The sequence below is a fragment of the Lonchura striata genome, chromosome 4A (genome assembly GCF_050655825.1).
Source record: "Lonchura striata isolate lonStrDom1 chromosome 4A, ASM5065582v1, whole genome shotgun sequence".
Taxonomy (NCBI): Eukaryota; Metazoa; Chordata; class Aves; order Passeriformes; family Estrildidae; genus Lonchura; species Lonchura striata.
In genome coordinates, this window is record NC_140742.1 from 9,727,806 (window position 1) to 9,745,182 (window position 17,377).

The following is a 17,377-nucleotide window of genomic DNA, read 5'->3' on the forward strand; positions in this document are numbered from 1 at the left end:
ACACCCTAATGTCCAAACTTGCCTTTCAACAGTCTGCTCAGCTGTATAAAATGCTGTGTGGATATCTAATTCAGGCCCCAGCTTTGTTCTATGTGAGCAGCAATATCCATTGCAAGAGGCCACCTGTGTAATCTCTGTTAGATGTCAGTTGGGGTGAATTGTGTTGTCCTTCAGGAGAATGAGAATATATGGGCTTGCTTAGCTTAAATAACTGGTTATTTTTCAGATCTAGTTAATCACAAGTCCAAGTTTTTCACCTGAACCATCCTTCCAAAGTCATACATTCAGATAGTATTTTCTAATCATGCTTAGCAATTATATTTTTAACACAAAAACTCTGATTATGCTGTTTTAGAAGAAGAACACTTCCTCTTGTGTTTGCTAATTCTTAGTTTTAAGAACTTTTGGGTTTTATTTATATTTTACTTTTGATTCAAACTTGGCTTTATTCTTTTTCACTGCAATTGTGTAATGGACTAAATGTATGTCTTCTGCTTGTGCAGACAGTATCTGCTAATATCAAGCATGCAGATTTTTAAATTATGTGTACAGCAGCATCTTTGTGTAATAGTACTGTGATCAGTGCTGTTTCTTAATAAGCAACACCATATTACTGCTCCATTCCTGGGGAGAGTCTCACAATGATGAGTTAAGTTTTCCAGAGTGAGATTAATTTCTCACTTGCTCCTCCCAGTCTCCCCAAAACTGGTATTCAGAAATAAATCTTTTAGGAGAAGAATTTAATTATCTTGCATTTCCCACATTGTTGGCTCTAATTAACTCTAATGTGCTGTGGATTTGCACCTTCACTTGGGAAGTTTGAATGGACTCTGTAGATAGAACAGTTTTAGAAAAAGACTCCAGAATGTGGCTTGTCAGGAGGCTGCAGCTCTGTAGAGCATGATTAGTTTCACTTGTTGGCTTGACCCAGCGTATTTATTCTGCTTAGCTGAAGTCATGAGAATCCTAGATACTGAATTTTTTTATATTTGTTAAAGAAAATATTTTTATTGTAACATTTCCATGGTTTGCTTTATTTGCAGTAATACTCTCCTTATGTTTTTATTCAATGTTAATTGTGTGATAGCAGGTTATATTTTATTTGAGAATGGGCTTGGGTTTTGGGAGAGAGAAAGAATAGGACCAAGTATGTGAAGGGAAGCTGCAATTTCTAAAAGGATCTGGAGCCTTTTCCAACTTAAGAGTTAAGTTGCACTTCTTTCTAAGATGTGAAATAGTTCTAGGGGACAACCTCAGAGTGTTTGCTGTCTAGAAAGATTTTTAATTACTGTATCATGGGTAGATTTCATGGAAGGGGAAGTTTTTGTAAATAACAGAAATGAAATAATTTGGAGCTAGTGTTTAGCCCATATATTCATGGCTACTAAATTATTCTGTTACTGTCAGTCTCTTTCTTATTCCTACAGTAACTCAACAAAGTAAGAGAAAAGATTCAGTTTAGTTTTGTTTCCCCCCCTGCAGAGTGAAGAGGAGGCTCCCAGCCAATGGCTACCACTGAATCCTTGTATTACCCAATAATTTTCATGGAATGAAATATTACTATTAAACATAGAGTAAATTAATAAAATCCTGAAGGTTCTGTGCTTAAAGAGACAACGTAAATTAATAAATGCTATATACTGTGTGTACAGTTATTTCCTGCTGTCCTTACTCATTGCACCAACATGACAGTCAACCCGAGGGGAAAAATCTTTTTTTTTTTTTTCTCTTATTTTTGTAAGTGGCAACAATTGCTGACTTGTTACAGGATTACATTTCTGTGTTTATTAGTCCCATAACTTTGTCTTCTTTTTGTTTATCCAATAACAAAAAAAACAAAGCAACTGTATGTAAAAGTATATTGCTAAATCCATAAAAAATTTTTAGCAGTCCATGATTTTTCAATCCATGGAGTTCCTAATTTAGTTTGTTTGATATGGTTTCTGAAGGTCTCAGGAACTTCTTGAAATACAGGAATATACTGACAGTGCTTAACTAAAACTAGCAATAGCCTGTGCTTGCATTTCTGGTGATGTTTTTGCAGACTTTTGTTGGTTTAGTAGAAAACCATAAAGGTCAGTAGCTTGCTATATGTCCATATGGTAACTTCAGGGTTCAGAGCTACCTAACCAGAAATCCTAACCAGAAAGGGGATTACAAGTGTATTATTCTAATGAGAAATATTAGAAACAAATCAGAATATTTTTAAATGTGTCACATTTACTTAAAGCAGATTCAACAGTGAGTTTAGCCCCAGAGGCAAAGAATAGCATAATAGGAGGACTTGAATGCCTGCTTTTCTTTTATAGGTGGTATCTGTAGAACAGGAGGTAAGAAATATTTTCTGGGCTTCTTTGGGAAGCTTGGAAAAGCTGATGAATTCATCAATCCCTTTTATGCAGCTCTTCTGTAGGATTTAAATCTTCCTGTCTTCAACTTATTAAATTATTATGAGAAAGCCATTCTATTGTTATCAAATTCATTTTTCTTATGCAAGTTTCTGTGCTATTTTTGTTACAGAAAGGTATTGCCTCACTGATAACATTGCCAGTGGGAAGGAAGGCCTAGACTTGCTTGTGCAAATGGAAATACATGGAGAAAATCAGAGTACAAAGAAATCTTCTGTGCCTATAGCTGACATTTCTTAGAAAATGAGGTCTCTTAAGCCTTCTAGTATAGTGTGGAGAGACACTTCACTTAGTACATTAATCTATCTGAAAAGCTTTACTACCTGAGTTCAACAAATAAATCTGTTCAAGGCCAACAGAATTTTCAATTCCAAAAATAGTCTGTTGATGGGACACTTTAAAAAGTTTGACTCTGTCAGGGAGTTGGTTTGAGAATCAAAGTAGGAAAACTCAGTAGCAGTAGCCCAACATCAGCTCCTACAGTGCATCAGTTTAATCAAATACAAGGGCAGGTTATCACAGCCCTTTCTGTTGTCTGCTGCTTAGGCAGTATAGGATTACATGAGATGCATTTGTGTGTGGTGCAGAGAAAGAGGTTTCCTGGTTTGAAACCTTTGTGATGGACTGCTTTTTGCTGAATTATGTGAATGCTTCTCGTGACTATTACATGGGTTCTAACAAGAGACAAAGATTTTAAATTTACTTTGAAATTGGCAGTGGAATTTTCAGGTTAAAATTGAGAATCATTAATCTGTGAAACTGGAGGATATTGTGTGTTACTTTATAAGAAATTAGTAAAGCAGAAATTTAATAAGTTTTTATTTGGTAGGACATGGGTACATTTAAATTGAAGTAAGGCATTATTTACAATCTCTAACTGTAGCCACATATCACAATTCTGTTGTGCATAGCAAGCTGATTTTTTAAAAGCTTTTTTGACAGGCAGCTGAAAAATTAATCGAGTTCATTGAGTTCATGAAGTGGTTCCTCCCATCACTGTGTCTGTGCCTGTGTCAGGGGCTGCCCAGCTCCTGAGCCTGGCCATGTCATCAGAGCTGGCAGTGACACTCCCCAGTCTCATCTCTCAGATTCTCCCTGTCCTCAGCACAGTTTTGCTCCATGGTTGCCCTCCCTGAACAGGTGGTGCTGCACACAAGGGATGAGCAGCAGTGGGGACAGACCTTCAGGGTGGTGATGGTCTTCTGGAAAGAGCTCATCCTGCGGCTCACTGCAGAGCTTGAGGAATGGTACAGCCCTGTGGGAAATTGCCTTAAGGCAGAGAAATTTATTGTTGTCTGTCATCCAAAGTGCTGCACTTGAGCTGTTTGGTAAATTGGATGTCAGACCTACTGTCCTAAAGATACACACTGCCCTTTTGAGACTGTTTCCCCCAACTCTGTACTGATTTGGGTGTTGCACAGTTGTGTTTCAGATAGCGGTGAGACTCATCTGCTTGTTCCTTGGCTGAAAAAATATCCCTTAATGGGCTAATTCCTAATGGTTGGTCAAAGACTGATTGGGAGTTGAACTGTCTAACTGAAGGAAGGATCCACAGTGCATTGCTCTTTAGAAATTTATATTTACTTTCTGCCATAAGGATCAGTGTTCTTGTTGCTAAAACCAGAAGAGGCTTGGATAGTGTTGCAGAAACGTTGTTTTGGACTTCCCCTTGCTTCATTTTTCTTCTCCCTCCTGTGTTCACTCGGTAGTTTTGCAGGCCTCTTGGAATTTACTGGGGTACACAAGCCCGTTCTTAGCAGATTGAGTGAGTCTTGTAAAAGCCAGAGTGATTTTGATACTTCTAATTTTTTTGATACTTCTAATAAATAGGAGTCAGAATATTTTCAGAAGAAAGCTAAAGTTTGCTAACCATATTTCCAATAGGGAGGAGCTGTAATGGCAGTAATGTAATTCAGATTTTTTTTAAAATACCTGGTTCTACATTAATTCATATTCATGCTGATGAGACTGCAAACATGGTAAGATCACAGGAGGATTCTCTGGCCTGCATGATGTTTGCAATTTAGAGTTTCTAATTCATAGGAATGGAAGTTACAGGATTCTTCTCATTTTCTGTTAACTCTCCTAGTAAGAGGGAGAGGGAAGGAAGGGCTGTACTTTGAAGCATGGATTTGCAGGTGTTTTACTGCTAGGAGAGATTTTACTAAGTTTTAGTAGTGAAGAGATCAAAGAAATGTGGAAGTGTAATGGTGTAAATCAGACTAAATCATCTTACAACCCCTCCTACTAGATGGTAATGCCTCATGGAAGGGGCCCACAAGAGTGAGCACCATGGCAATTTGATCCTCAGCTCTGATTCTGTGCCTTGGGCAGACACGTGCTTCAGTCTGTGTCTGTCCATCAAAACACCAAAGCATGTTCTTAAATCTGTGCATGCAGCTTTGGGATGTAGGACATTAAGGAAAACCTTCAGTGCATGTAGAGCAAGGTGAACTAAGCTGTGGTTCTTCAGGTGTGTGTGTTCTGGAGGAAGTCAAGTTCTGACCCACGCTGCCACTGTCTCATGATACATTCAGTGTTCTGATGAGGACTTCTAGGATCTCTTAATCCAATAAAGGGCTGCTAGTCTGGCCTTGGTATGAGGCAGTTAGCTCTTGTTTGTCAAGTGAAGATGTGGGAAGAGCCCTGCTTCTCTATCAGCATCACTCATAACCCTGCAGACCACAGTCTCATGCTGTTGCTAGTGATAAATGAGATTGTTCTCTGCTTATGAATAGAGCATCTCATGGACCACAAAAAATGCATGTGCACCATGTTAAAATTTCACTATGCGGGAGGCTGAGAGCAGACTTTAAACCAGTATTTACAGCTATGACACTGTGTCCAAACCCTCTGAGATTAACAAATTATTCCAAACTAGGTCTGTCTCTCTTGGCCTCCCCTTCCCTCTCTGAACTGGCAGCAATCACTTAAGAATTAACATGTAGCAATGTGACTTTTCCCAATCAGGCTTTTGCTGTACCATTTCCATCAATTTTGGCTTCCACATTATTCAGCTGTGCACCAGACAACTCCTTTGTTATGTGCCAATTAACCCGGCTTGATAAATAGTGATTATGCATAATTCATAAAGAATAATATTCTTGTTGTTTCCTGTAAATAAGGCACTGGCTTAGCTGAGGGTGCTGGTCTGTGAATTACTGTCAGATGTGATCATGAAGGTCAAGGAGGCTGGTAGCAAGAAGAATTCTGAGGGCTAAGGTAGATAAAAATAATCTCAACAAAAAAACATGGGAGGATGCTTTTGTAAGGGCAGTTGGGATGTTGATGTGGCATTTCTGTAGTTTGTACTTTCAGTGTGAATAAGTCTCTCAGTTCAAGTCCAGCTTTCACTGAATTCCATGTGGACTTCTCCAGTGGTAATACTGGGTGCTTTATTGGACCCCTAAGGAGCATCTTCAAGTAATTTCCCAGGCTCCTGAAACCAGTTTTCATAGATATCCTGTTTCTGCTTCTGCATTAATGGATCTGAAGCCTCTCAGACTGCTCAGCTGTCAGCAGTGGAACACAAGGGTGAGAATTGCAAAGCCCCATGAGCTTTGAGTGCAACAGGGGAGGAGATACGGAAATGTGAAATCCAGTCCACTGGTCCAAGATGTACTTACAGTGACAGTGCTTGCTGGAATACCATTGCAGAGCCTCCAGGAAAGTGTGAGGGACTGCTGCTTTGGGTAAGCTGGGCTGTCTGTCAGCCAGCACCGTGCTCTGCAAACATAGAGCCAACTGGAAGCCCTCCAGGGCTGGAGGCTGCTTGCACAGCTGCTGGTTTGGCATTTGCATCCCTGTTCTCCTTGAACAACCTTAATCACAACCTTCACCTCCTGGTGAATTTTACCCAGCTCAGTGCTTCAGGTGTGTTGGCCACTTTGCCTCTTCTCTCATCCTCTGTAATATATCCCCACAGGCCTATAAATGGCACCACCTCAGCAGACTCAGCTCATCTTTCATCACACTGCCAGAGCCTTGTTTTGATTTATTGCCTCTCACCACAGTGGCCCAGAATGAAGTCAACTTCTGAAATCACTTAGGAAAGGATGTGCTGAACAAGCATACATTTAATAATATGCCTCTGCCTTTTTACTTCCTCCACACTGAGATGTTCCAGTGATGTAAGAAATCCCTTCAGAGTACTGGGGCTGGAGATCACAGCTGCTGATTCACGGCTCTGAGGCACAGCATTGCCTTCAGCTGCTCCTTGATTCAACCCCACCTTCTGCCTAACATCCCCAGCTACAAATACTGCCCTTTTCTGATGGGAATGATTTTTTTCTTCACACCACAAGGCTCTTGCTTTCTCTTAGCCTGTTGTTTAAAGTATTGTTAAGATAGATAGATTGTCTCTGAAGTAGGTAACAATAGTGAAATGGGTACTCCCTGGCCTACAACATCTGGTTAAATTCATGTTAAAAACAATTTTTTGAACATGTCTTTTTGTTCCAAGACAGGGTGCTTAATGGTTTGTGGAACTCTTATTACTTTGAATATATTTACAGAAACATTTGTGTAACTGTGTGTATTAGAATATGCATGTTATTAGAATATTTTGCCTGCTTGTAAATAAATGGCTACTAAATTTTCTTGTGTTATTGCTGGACGATTTTTGAAAGAACAATGGTTTTCATCTTTTCTTCCCACCAACATTTTTAGAAAAATTGCTTTGAAAAATAAGAGATACAGCTACAATCCAAAGTGATCAGAGCAAGCAGGCATGACATATTAAATTAAAAGCCTTTCAAATGGTGCAACAGATGGAAACAAGTTATTTCACTTGAGTGAGTGTTACATATTTGTGTTGCATGCTCTCTGTCCGTGTTTCTGCAGAGATTAGTCACGAAGCAGGAGCTGGATATTGGATGTGAGGAACACAAATGATCATTGTTTGCTGTGAATATATTTAGACTCTCCTGCAGAAAGCTTTGACAGGTCCCTCACACAGGTGTTAGCTCATCTCCCATGGTTCATGGAGAAGGGAGTGTGTGGTTGTGTATAGGCTAAGGCTTTCAGGAAGGGCAGAGCTCAGTGAACTGCTTTACATCCACTCATTAAGTCCCTAAGGCTCTCTGAACCTGAAGGAGGCCTGTGCCATAAATCTTACACACCCAGGATGGTGGAGCTGCAATCAGGAGCAGAGTGTTGGCATTGCACATACTGCTGCTCTTGGCAAGGCATTGATTATCCTGGAGTAGCTGAGCAGAAACATCTCTTCAGCAGGTATGAAAGGCACATAGCAATGCCTTTCCATTTCTCTCCAGCAGTGAGATTAACTGTCTACCAAGAGAAGCTTCTTGTGCTTCTCCTGCAAGCATCCACTTTGGTGTCAAGATCACCATAGGCAGAAAGCACAAGAGGTCACAAATAACTTAAACACACAGCATTTGAATTTGACTTCTATAACAGTGTTACAAAGTCTTCTTTCTAAAAGGTCTTTGTTTAAAACTGTGTGGTATATTTTTAATGGCTTTCCTTTAAAATAAATGCTTCTTATAAGGAGCTTGTGGGGATGGTGGGATCAGGATGAAAAGGGGTCTGTTAACAGTAGGTCACAAATGACCAGGATGGGTTTAAGAATAGAAAGCTTGGCTATATCTGTGGTGCCTGGTCTGAGAGCTTGAACTCCATCTTTTACAGACACAAGCAGGATAATTCAGCATTCTGATCAGCAGTATAGTCCTTAAGTACCTAACACGGTTTTTTAAATCTTCCAAAAGAAATCAGTTGATTTTTATAGCATATACATATATCTTCTCACCTTTAATCCATTTTAATCTTACACCCTTATTTTATTTCTTTCAAACTGCAATGGTTTGTAATTCAAAATGAATCATGATTATCTGACTCACAGCTTTTCAAACAGAATGTTCTAATAGTACTCATAATCAATGGTATATTTTTAAAAAATCAGTGTGTAACAGGATCCCAGGTAAACAAAATCCTTTCATATTTTTGTCCTGAGAAGAGGCTGACATTTCCTAGAAACTGGCTGGATTGACTCCTGGGTTTCTTCCACCAACAGAAATATGCCATAATTACAGAAATTCTGAATAGTGAGTGATTTTTCTTTTTTTTTTTAATGAAAATCATGCATTATAATTTGGTAAGTTTGTGGGAAAAAGACTGATTTTGTGCTTGAGTTTTAGCAAGATTATACAGGAAAAAAATCTCTGGTTTTTTTTTGGTTTTTTTTTTGTTGTTGTTGTTGTTTTTTGGGTTTTTTTTAGCTTTGTGGTCAGTAACCTGAAAACAGAGGTAGTTTGCACTCTACACTATCTTAAGTTTGAAAGTAGCTTGGGAGCTAAATGGAAGTGAATAGAAAATAGCAATACAACTAGCACTGCCTGTTCCCAGCTGCTCAGGCTATCTGCAGTACCTTGTCAGACCAGAGCAGTTTTCAGAAAGTTAAGCACAGCTTTCTCAGTAAAATCAAGGTTATGTTCAGCTTGTCTTACAGTTTGGTACTCAGCACTGCCTTTTCTATTCACATATTAAACATATTAAATAATATGGTTTTTTAAATACCAAAGCTTTACTTTGCATATACATTAAATTGGCAGTTTGGGCCAGAGAGGTTTTTATCCTGGTTTACTTTTATCTGAATGAAGCTGTGCTAATGGGCAATTACCCCCACTGTGGCATGTGTGGGGCTTGGTGCTGCTGGTGGTCCCACCAAGTGGCTTGTGTTTGTCATTGCCAGCTGGCATTTTTCATACTCATAAAATTCACACAAAAATTTCAATTTGAAGAGAAGATCCCGCACACAACAAATTCATGTACGTTGTTAAGGTTTTATTTGACCACAGTCATATATATAAAAGCTAAAATGTGTAAAGTTTATTGAGTCAAGTATGTCATAAGCAATTGGGCACACTGAAAGAAACCAGGGTTGTGGCAATGGGTTTGTGCAGCACTCAGCACCAAGGAACTGTAATTGTGATTGGGGTGCCAAAATCATCTTGAAAAGCAGATAAGAAATAAAGATTTCTTTAACAGTGTGTGATGGAGTTGGGAAATGGTGACCAAAGTAATCTTGAACAGGATCTTAACCAGAGTGTTCAAGAATGCTTGGATCTGAACATGTGTTTAGACTTGCTTTCCAGTAAATGGTTTGTAAAATATGAATGGATTAATCCTTATGCCTTTCATTTGCAATTTAATAATATCCCCCTCCTGCTGCCAGAACATGCTGGTTTTATTTTATTTGCTTTCCTAAAATGAAATGCGAACTGAAGTGTGTATATTTGAAGAAGACATTAGACAGAACAAAGCAAGCTGAGTAGTTCTTTATAAAAAGAACTAGATAAAACATTGCAATTTCATCATTGAGAAAATTGATACCGTAAGTGAAGTAACAGGAGTAAATTATGGTTTTGTTTTGTGCTCTGCTGTGAGGTTTTAAATTGAGCTTTTTTGTTTTCAGGGAATGTTTTTTTTGTTTGTGAGGGCATATCTTTTTCTAGGTAGGATGAGAAGTCATGTTATAGCCAGTGTCTCAGGAAGATTCATATCCAATTTCAAGTTGTAGCTTCCTTGGTTCCCTCCTGCCCCCAGGAATTTTCACTGTTAACTGTTCCAGGAATAGCTGCTTTCAGAAATGCATCTTTTCTCGCCTGAATTTTATACAATATTTTCTTCATTACAGAATTCAGTGTCTTAATTAAAATGTAAGAGATGGTTTTATTGGCTATAGGTAAATGCAGTTCACTTAATTTTACATTTTTAAAATGATGGGCTTGTCTTTAAAGGAAGCTCTCTAGTCTGATTGCCCGCAGCCCCCTGAAAGTAGCTCATTCTGCATTCAGGGGTACTGCTGCGCTGATCTCCTCAGGGCTCAAAGTAGAGAGAATTGTTGCTTTTCATTCTGTGTATTAAAATGAAAGCAAAAGAAAGTAGTAGAGGCATTGTCTGTCTCTCTAAGAGGAAGTCTGTATTCTTGCTGTAGGAGGTAATGTTAATGGTAACCCTTGCTTTATTACAACAAGGTCAGGATGGAGCCCTAGAAAATGGCAACTGCTCTGAGTTAGGCTGCATATTATTCCGTTGTAAAGCAGTCCCATTAGTCTGTTGGCTGAAGCTGGCAGTGAGAGTTGTCTGGAATCCAAGACAATTGGCAGAAGGAAGTGTAGGGAATAAAATTATTTCACAGCTAAGGAAAACCCAGAACACAAAACTAAGGAAGCAGTGTGAGCAGCACAGGATAACGTTGGCTGTGACAGAGCTCCTACGGCACCTTCCCTCCCAAGAGCTGGGGGAGCATCTCTGCAACAGTGCCTGTGACAGGGCAGCTTTGTCAGACCTACTTTATAGGAAATTGGTATGGACAAAGGGGAAATTACCTGCTCATAAAAAGAGTAATGAAGGAGGAATAATGTCTGAGGTATTGTAACCTCCGACCCCTGACTCCAGAACTACCGGGCTGTTGAGTCCAGGGCTGAAGTTCACTGGATGCCACAACTGGGAGGACCCTGCTGACTTTTACAATTCAGTCATTAGTGATATCATCCAGTGGAAAAGCATGTATTATGTTCCACCAGTAACATATCTTTTGTTAGCTTTATACATCTTCTCTTTAAATAAGCAAAATACAAACCTACTTGTAAATGTTCCTAGTAACGCTTCAGTTGTTTATAGTAAGAACTGAAAGTAAAAAAAAAAGGTGTCAGAAGCTTTGACTTTGGCTTCTAGGCAATAGACAGTAGAAATGTCAGGTCTTATACAACCTTGTGTCAGGAATACTCACAGTCACTAAAACATAGAAAAGCTAAATACCATTAGAAAGCAAAAATAATTTTTAAAAATACATAAAACATCTAATAACTTGTGTGAAATGGGGCATCTTTCGAGATTGTGGCCTGCAGCCTTCCTGGGATCTGAGTACACAAAAAAAACCCCTATCTAGTTAATCTTAGCAAGTTTCAGTGGTGAGCCTTATTTGACTGGAGGGAGGATGGAAATACAAGTAAAACAGACATCTGGGTTCATTGGGTTACACTGATGCTTAGGATGGCTCAGCTGCTATTCAGTATGGAAACTAAGATTTCTATTTATTTGGCTTCAGTAGTTGCATTTTGGTCGGTTGGTTTTGGGGTTTGGGATTTTTAGGGTTTGGTTTTGGTTTTTTTGCTTGGTTGGCTTAGTTTGGCTTTTTTGGTTTTGGGGTTTTTTGGTGTGGTGGTGTTTTTTGGGGTTTTTTTAAAGTAAATTCTGCTAACCACTGTTATTACTCTGTCTTTGAGCATTTTCCTTCCTTGGCAGGGAACACCAGTCTGTCATGACCTGAAAGTTTCTTATCTTCTCTTGACATGCTTGAGAATTCACAGACTTATGTCATATCATTGCTTCCTCTCCTGGGCACGATGGCATGTGGCAGCTCACTATGAGAATAAGTCCAGTGTTAAATCTCCATTAATAAATACTCACCTTTCACCTAATGCCAAAATAATGGCTTATCCTGATCTCCCATTGGAAAACTGCTGCTCAGGACCTCTCTCCCTCATTTGTGGACATTGAAACTTTTTCAGATGAGGTTATAAAGCAATTTGGTTATGTGCTGTTCTTGGAAACAGATGTGCATCCGCATAATTAAAAGCAGTTTCATAGCTCAGCAAAAAAAACCCTGTTTTTTTTTCTTGGGGAGTGAGGTTGCATTAGGACTTGTCCTAATAATATTTTTAACAGCATAAATATGTGTTTGACCATCTGTATTTTTCAAATAGGAAAACAAACCCAACAAATCAACTGTGATTAATTAAGGAAAACTACCAAAATTCTTATTCAAACATAAAGGTTGTTCTGATTGTCAGTAGAAAGTAGTTTGTAATAAGAGCTTAAGGCTAAGGTTTAGTTAGTATTTTAAATTTTTTTCTTGTGGCTGAGTGATGTTAGAATAATAGTGTAATTAAAATGAATGTAATTACGCATTTGTTTTTTGGAAAACAAGTGAAAATATGACTCTGGGTTCATGGATATTCTATAAGTTTGTCTGATCACAGAGGAGATTAGGTCACAAACTGTGTGGGAGACCTAATGCTACAAAATTTTAACAAAACTGTGAGTTTAAAAATGCCAATGAACATTGAGGACTGAGATAATTGGCCTTTTAGCATTTCCATATAAAAACAAAGGCTTATTTGCCATTTAAATAGGCTGGTAAAACTAAATTGGCATCCTACAGTGCATGCAGAATAGATAGTCAGGAATAATAAGCTATTGGTAGAAAACAGTTCATCAAAGGGTTAATCTTTAAAATCTGCTGTGAATACAAACCTGAACCAGGAGAAATAAGAGTAGGCAGGTAGTTGCATTTGTTAGAATATATTTTTGGTGATTCTCCAAAATCAGGAGGAAAAATAATTGCAAATACTCCGAGGACAAAATCAGAGCTCTCGCCTCCATGCGAGCAGCAGCTCCATGTTGGCTCTGAGGTGTTGCTTGGAGAAGGTCCTGCTTAGGTTGTTCACACTGGTTTTTTCTCAGATTATTCACCAATTGACAATGGGCACTTTGCATAAACAAGCACAATCTTTATGAAAATAAAGTATAACTCAGTTGAGTCACAGTTCAGAAGTGTTCCTTAGTCTTACACCTGATAAGAAATAATGGATTAATCTAGGACTATTTGAAATGCTCTTGATTTTTAGCAGGAGACCTTTGACAATGTTTGCTTACATTGCAAAAAGGGATGATTCCTGGAATACTTGGTTTTCTCTGCAGTACAGAATCTACATAAAAATGATGCCATTAATATATACATGAAAAAGGTTAATCTGTGAGGTACAGGCTCAGTGTATGTGAGGACACTCACTCCATTAATTCCACTTCACTGATTATTCCTATGGAATTAGCAGGTTTACACACCATTTCAATGATTTGGAGACTGCCAGACTTGCTAATGTAATTTTTGTTTTTCCCTTTTTTCCATCTGTAAGTTAATGCTTTTTATTTGTTACTTCAGCAGATAATTTTTTATGGTAGCTTTTCTGCTTTATATCCTGCTGGTATGTAGTTTAATGAAATGCCTTTTTAAACAGTGTATTTAATTCCTCCGTCATGCCTCTGGGAATAAATTCTTACTGTATTAGAACTTCTTTTATATCTTTTCTGTGGTTGATAACCTCTGCAAACTTTCAGAAATTACCACCTCTTATTTCCTTTCTGTCTCACCAGCTGCTATTTGCTGCTGGTCATGTCCTGTTACACTGGTTTAAATACTCAGAGAAATTCCTTAACAGTGTTTCTAGTTTTTGCATCTAGAGCTTCAGGAAGAAAATCAAATTTTCATGCCTGACTGCTGATTTTAGATGTTCTCCATGATGCTGTGTCAATGACCTGATATTGTGGAGAATCCTTTTTAAAATTGCTCAAACAGTTTTTAGTGATCCTGAATGGTGGAAAATGTGATGGTATTTCAGAAGTAGCAGTGCTGTAAATTTCTGTGTAGAAGTCATGTCTTCCTTACTGGTAATTACTTGGTGTTTTGCAAAGTTAAATATGCAGTGTTTTTGCAGAAGTGTTTAATGGATGTCTTGGTTTACAGACAAATTTTAGGAGAAAAAAACCCTGAAATTAATGTTTCCTCTAAAGAGAAGGGAGTTTGCCAATGAGAGAAATGAATACCAGTGGGTACAAGTGAAAAAAACCCAAACAGTTATTAACCAAAAAAAGGGTGCACACGAGGCCCAGAAAAGGATTGAATAAATGCTGGAAATTGATGTTTCAAAACCTTAACCCCCACCCCAGCCAGGCCTGTGTGTCCAGGGGCAGAGATGGCCACTGTCCCTTTTGTCTCGGGGAAGGGGAGGCACAGGAGCTCACGCAGCTGCTCGGGCAGAATAGTTGGGAACATTTCTGGTGTTGTTCTCCTCCTCACTGCAGGAAAAGCTGGTGGGTTTTGGTGGCCTTTCCTTTGCTGGACTGTCCAGCACAGCCCCCACAGGCTCCTGAGAGTGGAGGGGAAAACAAAGAATAAAAAACAAGCCAAAACAGTTCAAGGTGGGGGGCAGAAAAAATCTACCCCCAAAAAAAAAAACCAAAAAAAAACAACCCCACACATGCAACCAGAAAACTGAAGAATCTCTGCTGGAGTCCAGAGAAAAAAGTGGTGGAAGAAAAAAAGAAATTAAGCTTCTTGCCTAAGCAAGCAAAACTAATCCAACAGCAGGAGCCGCAAACATATCCCAGTCCATGATGGAGCACACCCTGTGACGAGAGTTCCAAGAGCCTTCACCTGGGGTTCCCAGGCTCCAGCCCCACCCTCTGGTTCATAGTAACTCTACAGCAGACATTTCTGGGCATAAAGCAGAGGATTAGGGAATAGAGTATCACCATAAAATCACCCCAAGACAATGGGGCTGGTTGTAAGTTATTGTTAAATCCAGTTCTTGACAATTGTAATTGTTAATTGTTAGTGAATTAACATTTCTCTGGGAAACCTTTTTTTGTTACAAATGGGCCTTGCTCATCTCTGTTCAGCACTGGTATGATTAGAAGTGCTGCTGTGCTGTGTTGTATTGCAGTTGTACAGTCTTTTTATAATCCAGAGCCCCAGCACCTCACAGATCAGGCTCCCTTGCTATTTGTGATGCAGACTCCCTCCATGGAAAGAACCCAGGGTCACCAGAACTTTGTGCTTTTCCTGCAGAGCTGAACAATGAAGATACTATTTTTCCTGCAATGCCCACGAAGCTGGCCATGTTTACAAATTGAAATACTTTCATTTTTGTCCAAAATGGTCATTGTTCAATCTCTATAAAGGGTGGGAAATAATGAAGTATTTTCCCAGATAAGTACATGTGAAAAAAATCATATTTGTCTGCATTTTGTTTTTTTCTGATACAAGATGGGTTCCTCAGGACAGCAGAATGGTTAATGACTAAGAGCCTCCAGCTTAAGGGAGATCAGCTTTAGTCCCATGAAGCAACAATATGTGCTCCTCATTTGTGTTGTACTCTGGAAGATTTTAACACTCTGTTAAGAAGATACCATAATTCCTTACTGAAAAAGACCATAGAGATTTCAGAGTTGTGGACTATAAAGGAATAAAGCATCCAGATTTCTTTGAATCAGATCTGAATCAATTTTGGATACTAGGGGAGAAAAACAACCCTTAACATTCTGACTTTAAGGCAGGCCTGACATTTGTCATGTAGCTCCTCAGAGTTCTCAAGGTGCTACTCAAGGAAGGAAGGTATTTTACAGACAGGTAGTGTAATCCCATGTTTATTTTTAAAGAACAAAAAGAGATTAGTGGATTGTAGCAACACAGGAGAAAACATCACCAGAAATAAATGTTCAGTTTAAGTGCTACAAAGTTGGTACAATTGGTTGCTGCACTGAAATGAGTATATATTATCTCATTAATTCACTTCATCTGTTGCATCATACAGAATAATATCAGGAATGGTTGGAAGGCTTACCTCAAATATACTTTAAAAGTTTGATTGTATTCATTATATATCAGATTTTAACAACCTTGTCTGTCTTTCTTAGTCTGTTCACAGTTTTCCAGAGGAGTTTATGCCATCTTTGGATTCTATGACCAGATGTCCATGAACACCCTGACGTCGTTCTGTGGAGCCCTCCACACGTCCTTCATCACACCCAGCTTCCCAACAGATGCAGATGTGCAGTTTGTCATCCAGATGCGGCCAGCACTGAAAGGAGCCATCCTGAGTCTCTTGACCTACTACAAGTGGGAAAAGTTTGTGTACCTCTATGACACAGAACGGGGTAAGCACTGTCATTTTGACTGGTTTTGTTTCTTAGCTTGCTCTGAGTTCTACCAGCATCAGTATGTGCAGCCCAGTTTTCTTTGGGATGTAGGCAGAACTTTGTGATGGTCTTAGAAAACAAGTTTGTTCTGAAGGAGCTGAAATGAATGGCATCTTCATGTTACTGATAACTTTTAAGGAGATTGAGAATAGTGTTAGCAGAGTAAGTAGTCAGCTGGCATGCCTAGTTTCCACCAAACTGCAGACTCCACACTGCTGGGGTATTTGAGTCCTTGCAAAAGAAATAAGGTCAACACTATGAAAAAGGCTGATAAGCAGGACCTTCTACTGTGCATGCATTGCAAATCCCACACCACTTTACATAAATGCAAATTTCTCCTGTCACTGGACAAAGGCAATCTATGCTAAGATACATTCTGGAGACGTCTGAGCATATATTGTGTAAGAGCTCTGTTGGAGTCCGGAGAAGAAGGTGGGGAAAGTAAAAGAAGCTTCTTGCCTAAGCAAGCAAACTAATCCAGCAACAGGAACAATGTAACTCAGCTGTGCTGGAGAAAAAATGCTCTAGATAGCTCACATTCCAGAGACAAATTGAGATATGTGCCAAGAATGGCCAGAGTTACGTTTAACTAAGTGGAAAAGTTAAACCAGTGTGTTCACACTTAAGCCAATTGTACCTACTAATAAGCAGAAATGCAGAAAAAATCTGTCAAAGAAAATCTGAAAAATCTGTCAAAAAGAAATCTAGACATCAGAAACCATTTTCTGTGAGGAATATTTCAGCTGCCACCTGCTCTGGATGTACTGAATTTGCTGAATTTCCTGTTACAGATTTCACCTGGGTAGCATTTTTTGTATCAAATAGATGTGCCACTGCCCTTCTTACCAGCTTTATGATTTTCGACTTCAAGAAATTTTTCAGATCAAAGGGATCCCAATAAAGACAAAGAAGCTTAGATTCTGTTCCTGGCTCCCATGACAATATTTCCTTAGGCTACTGCATATTGTTAAGGATCAAGTCTTCAGTGGGTTTGCTTTTCATGCTGAAGAATAGTAGCATCACCCAACGAAAGCCTAAAAAATAATGAATTAAAAAAAAAAAATTCAGTCTGATTTAGATGAATGGCAAGCATTTAAAATTTTTTGAATGATTTGGAGGTGTTAAAGATTTCTAGCACTGAAAAACACTAGCTGTGACTTTTAGGAAAATATGGTGAAAAAAGC

General features: G+C 38.9%; 1 protein-coding gene across 9 annotated transcripts in view; it reads left to right on the forward strand.

Moving 5' to 3' along the window:
* Positions 1 to 17,377, forward strand: part of GRIA3 (glutamate ionotropic receptor AMPA type subunit 3) — a 145,840-nt gene that overhangs the window by 18,341 nt on the left and 110,122 nt on the right. For all 9 annotated transcript variants that reach the window (XR_014952402.1, XR_014952403.1, XM_085570481.1 and 6 more), the window contains exon 3: positions 15,912 to 16,151. Coding sequence is in view for 7 of the 9 variants with exons in the window: in XM_085570481.1 (XP_085426607.1) it covers positions 15,912 to 16,151 (240 nt within the window). In the remaining 2 variants the exon portion in view is untranslated. The remainder of the gene's footprint in view (positions 1 to 15,911; positions 16,152 to 17,377) is intronic.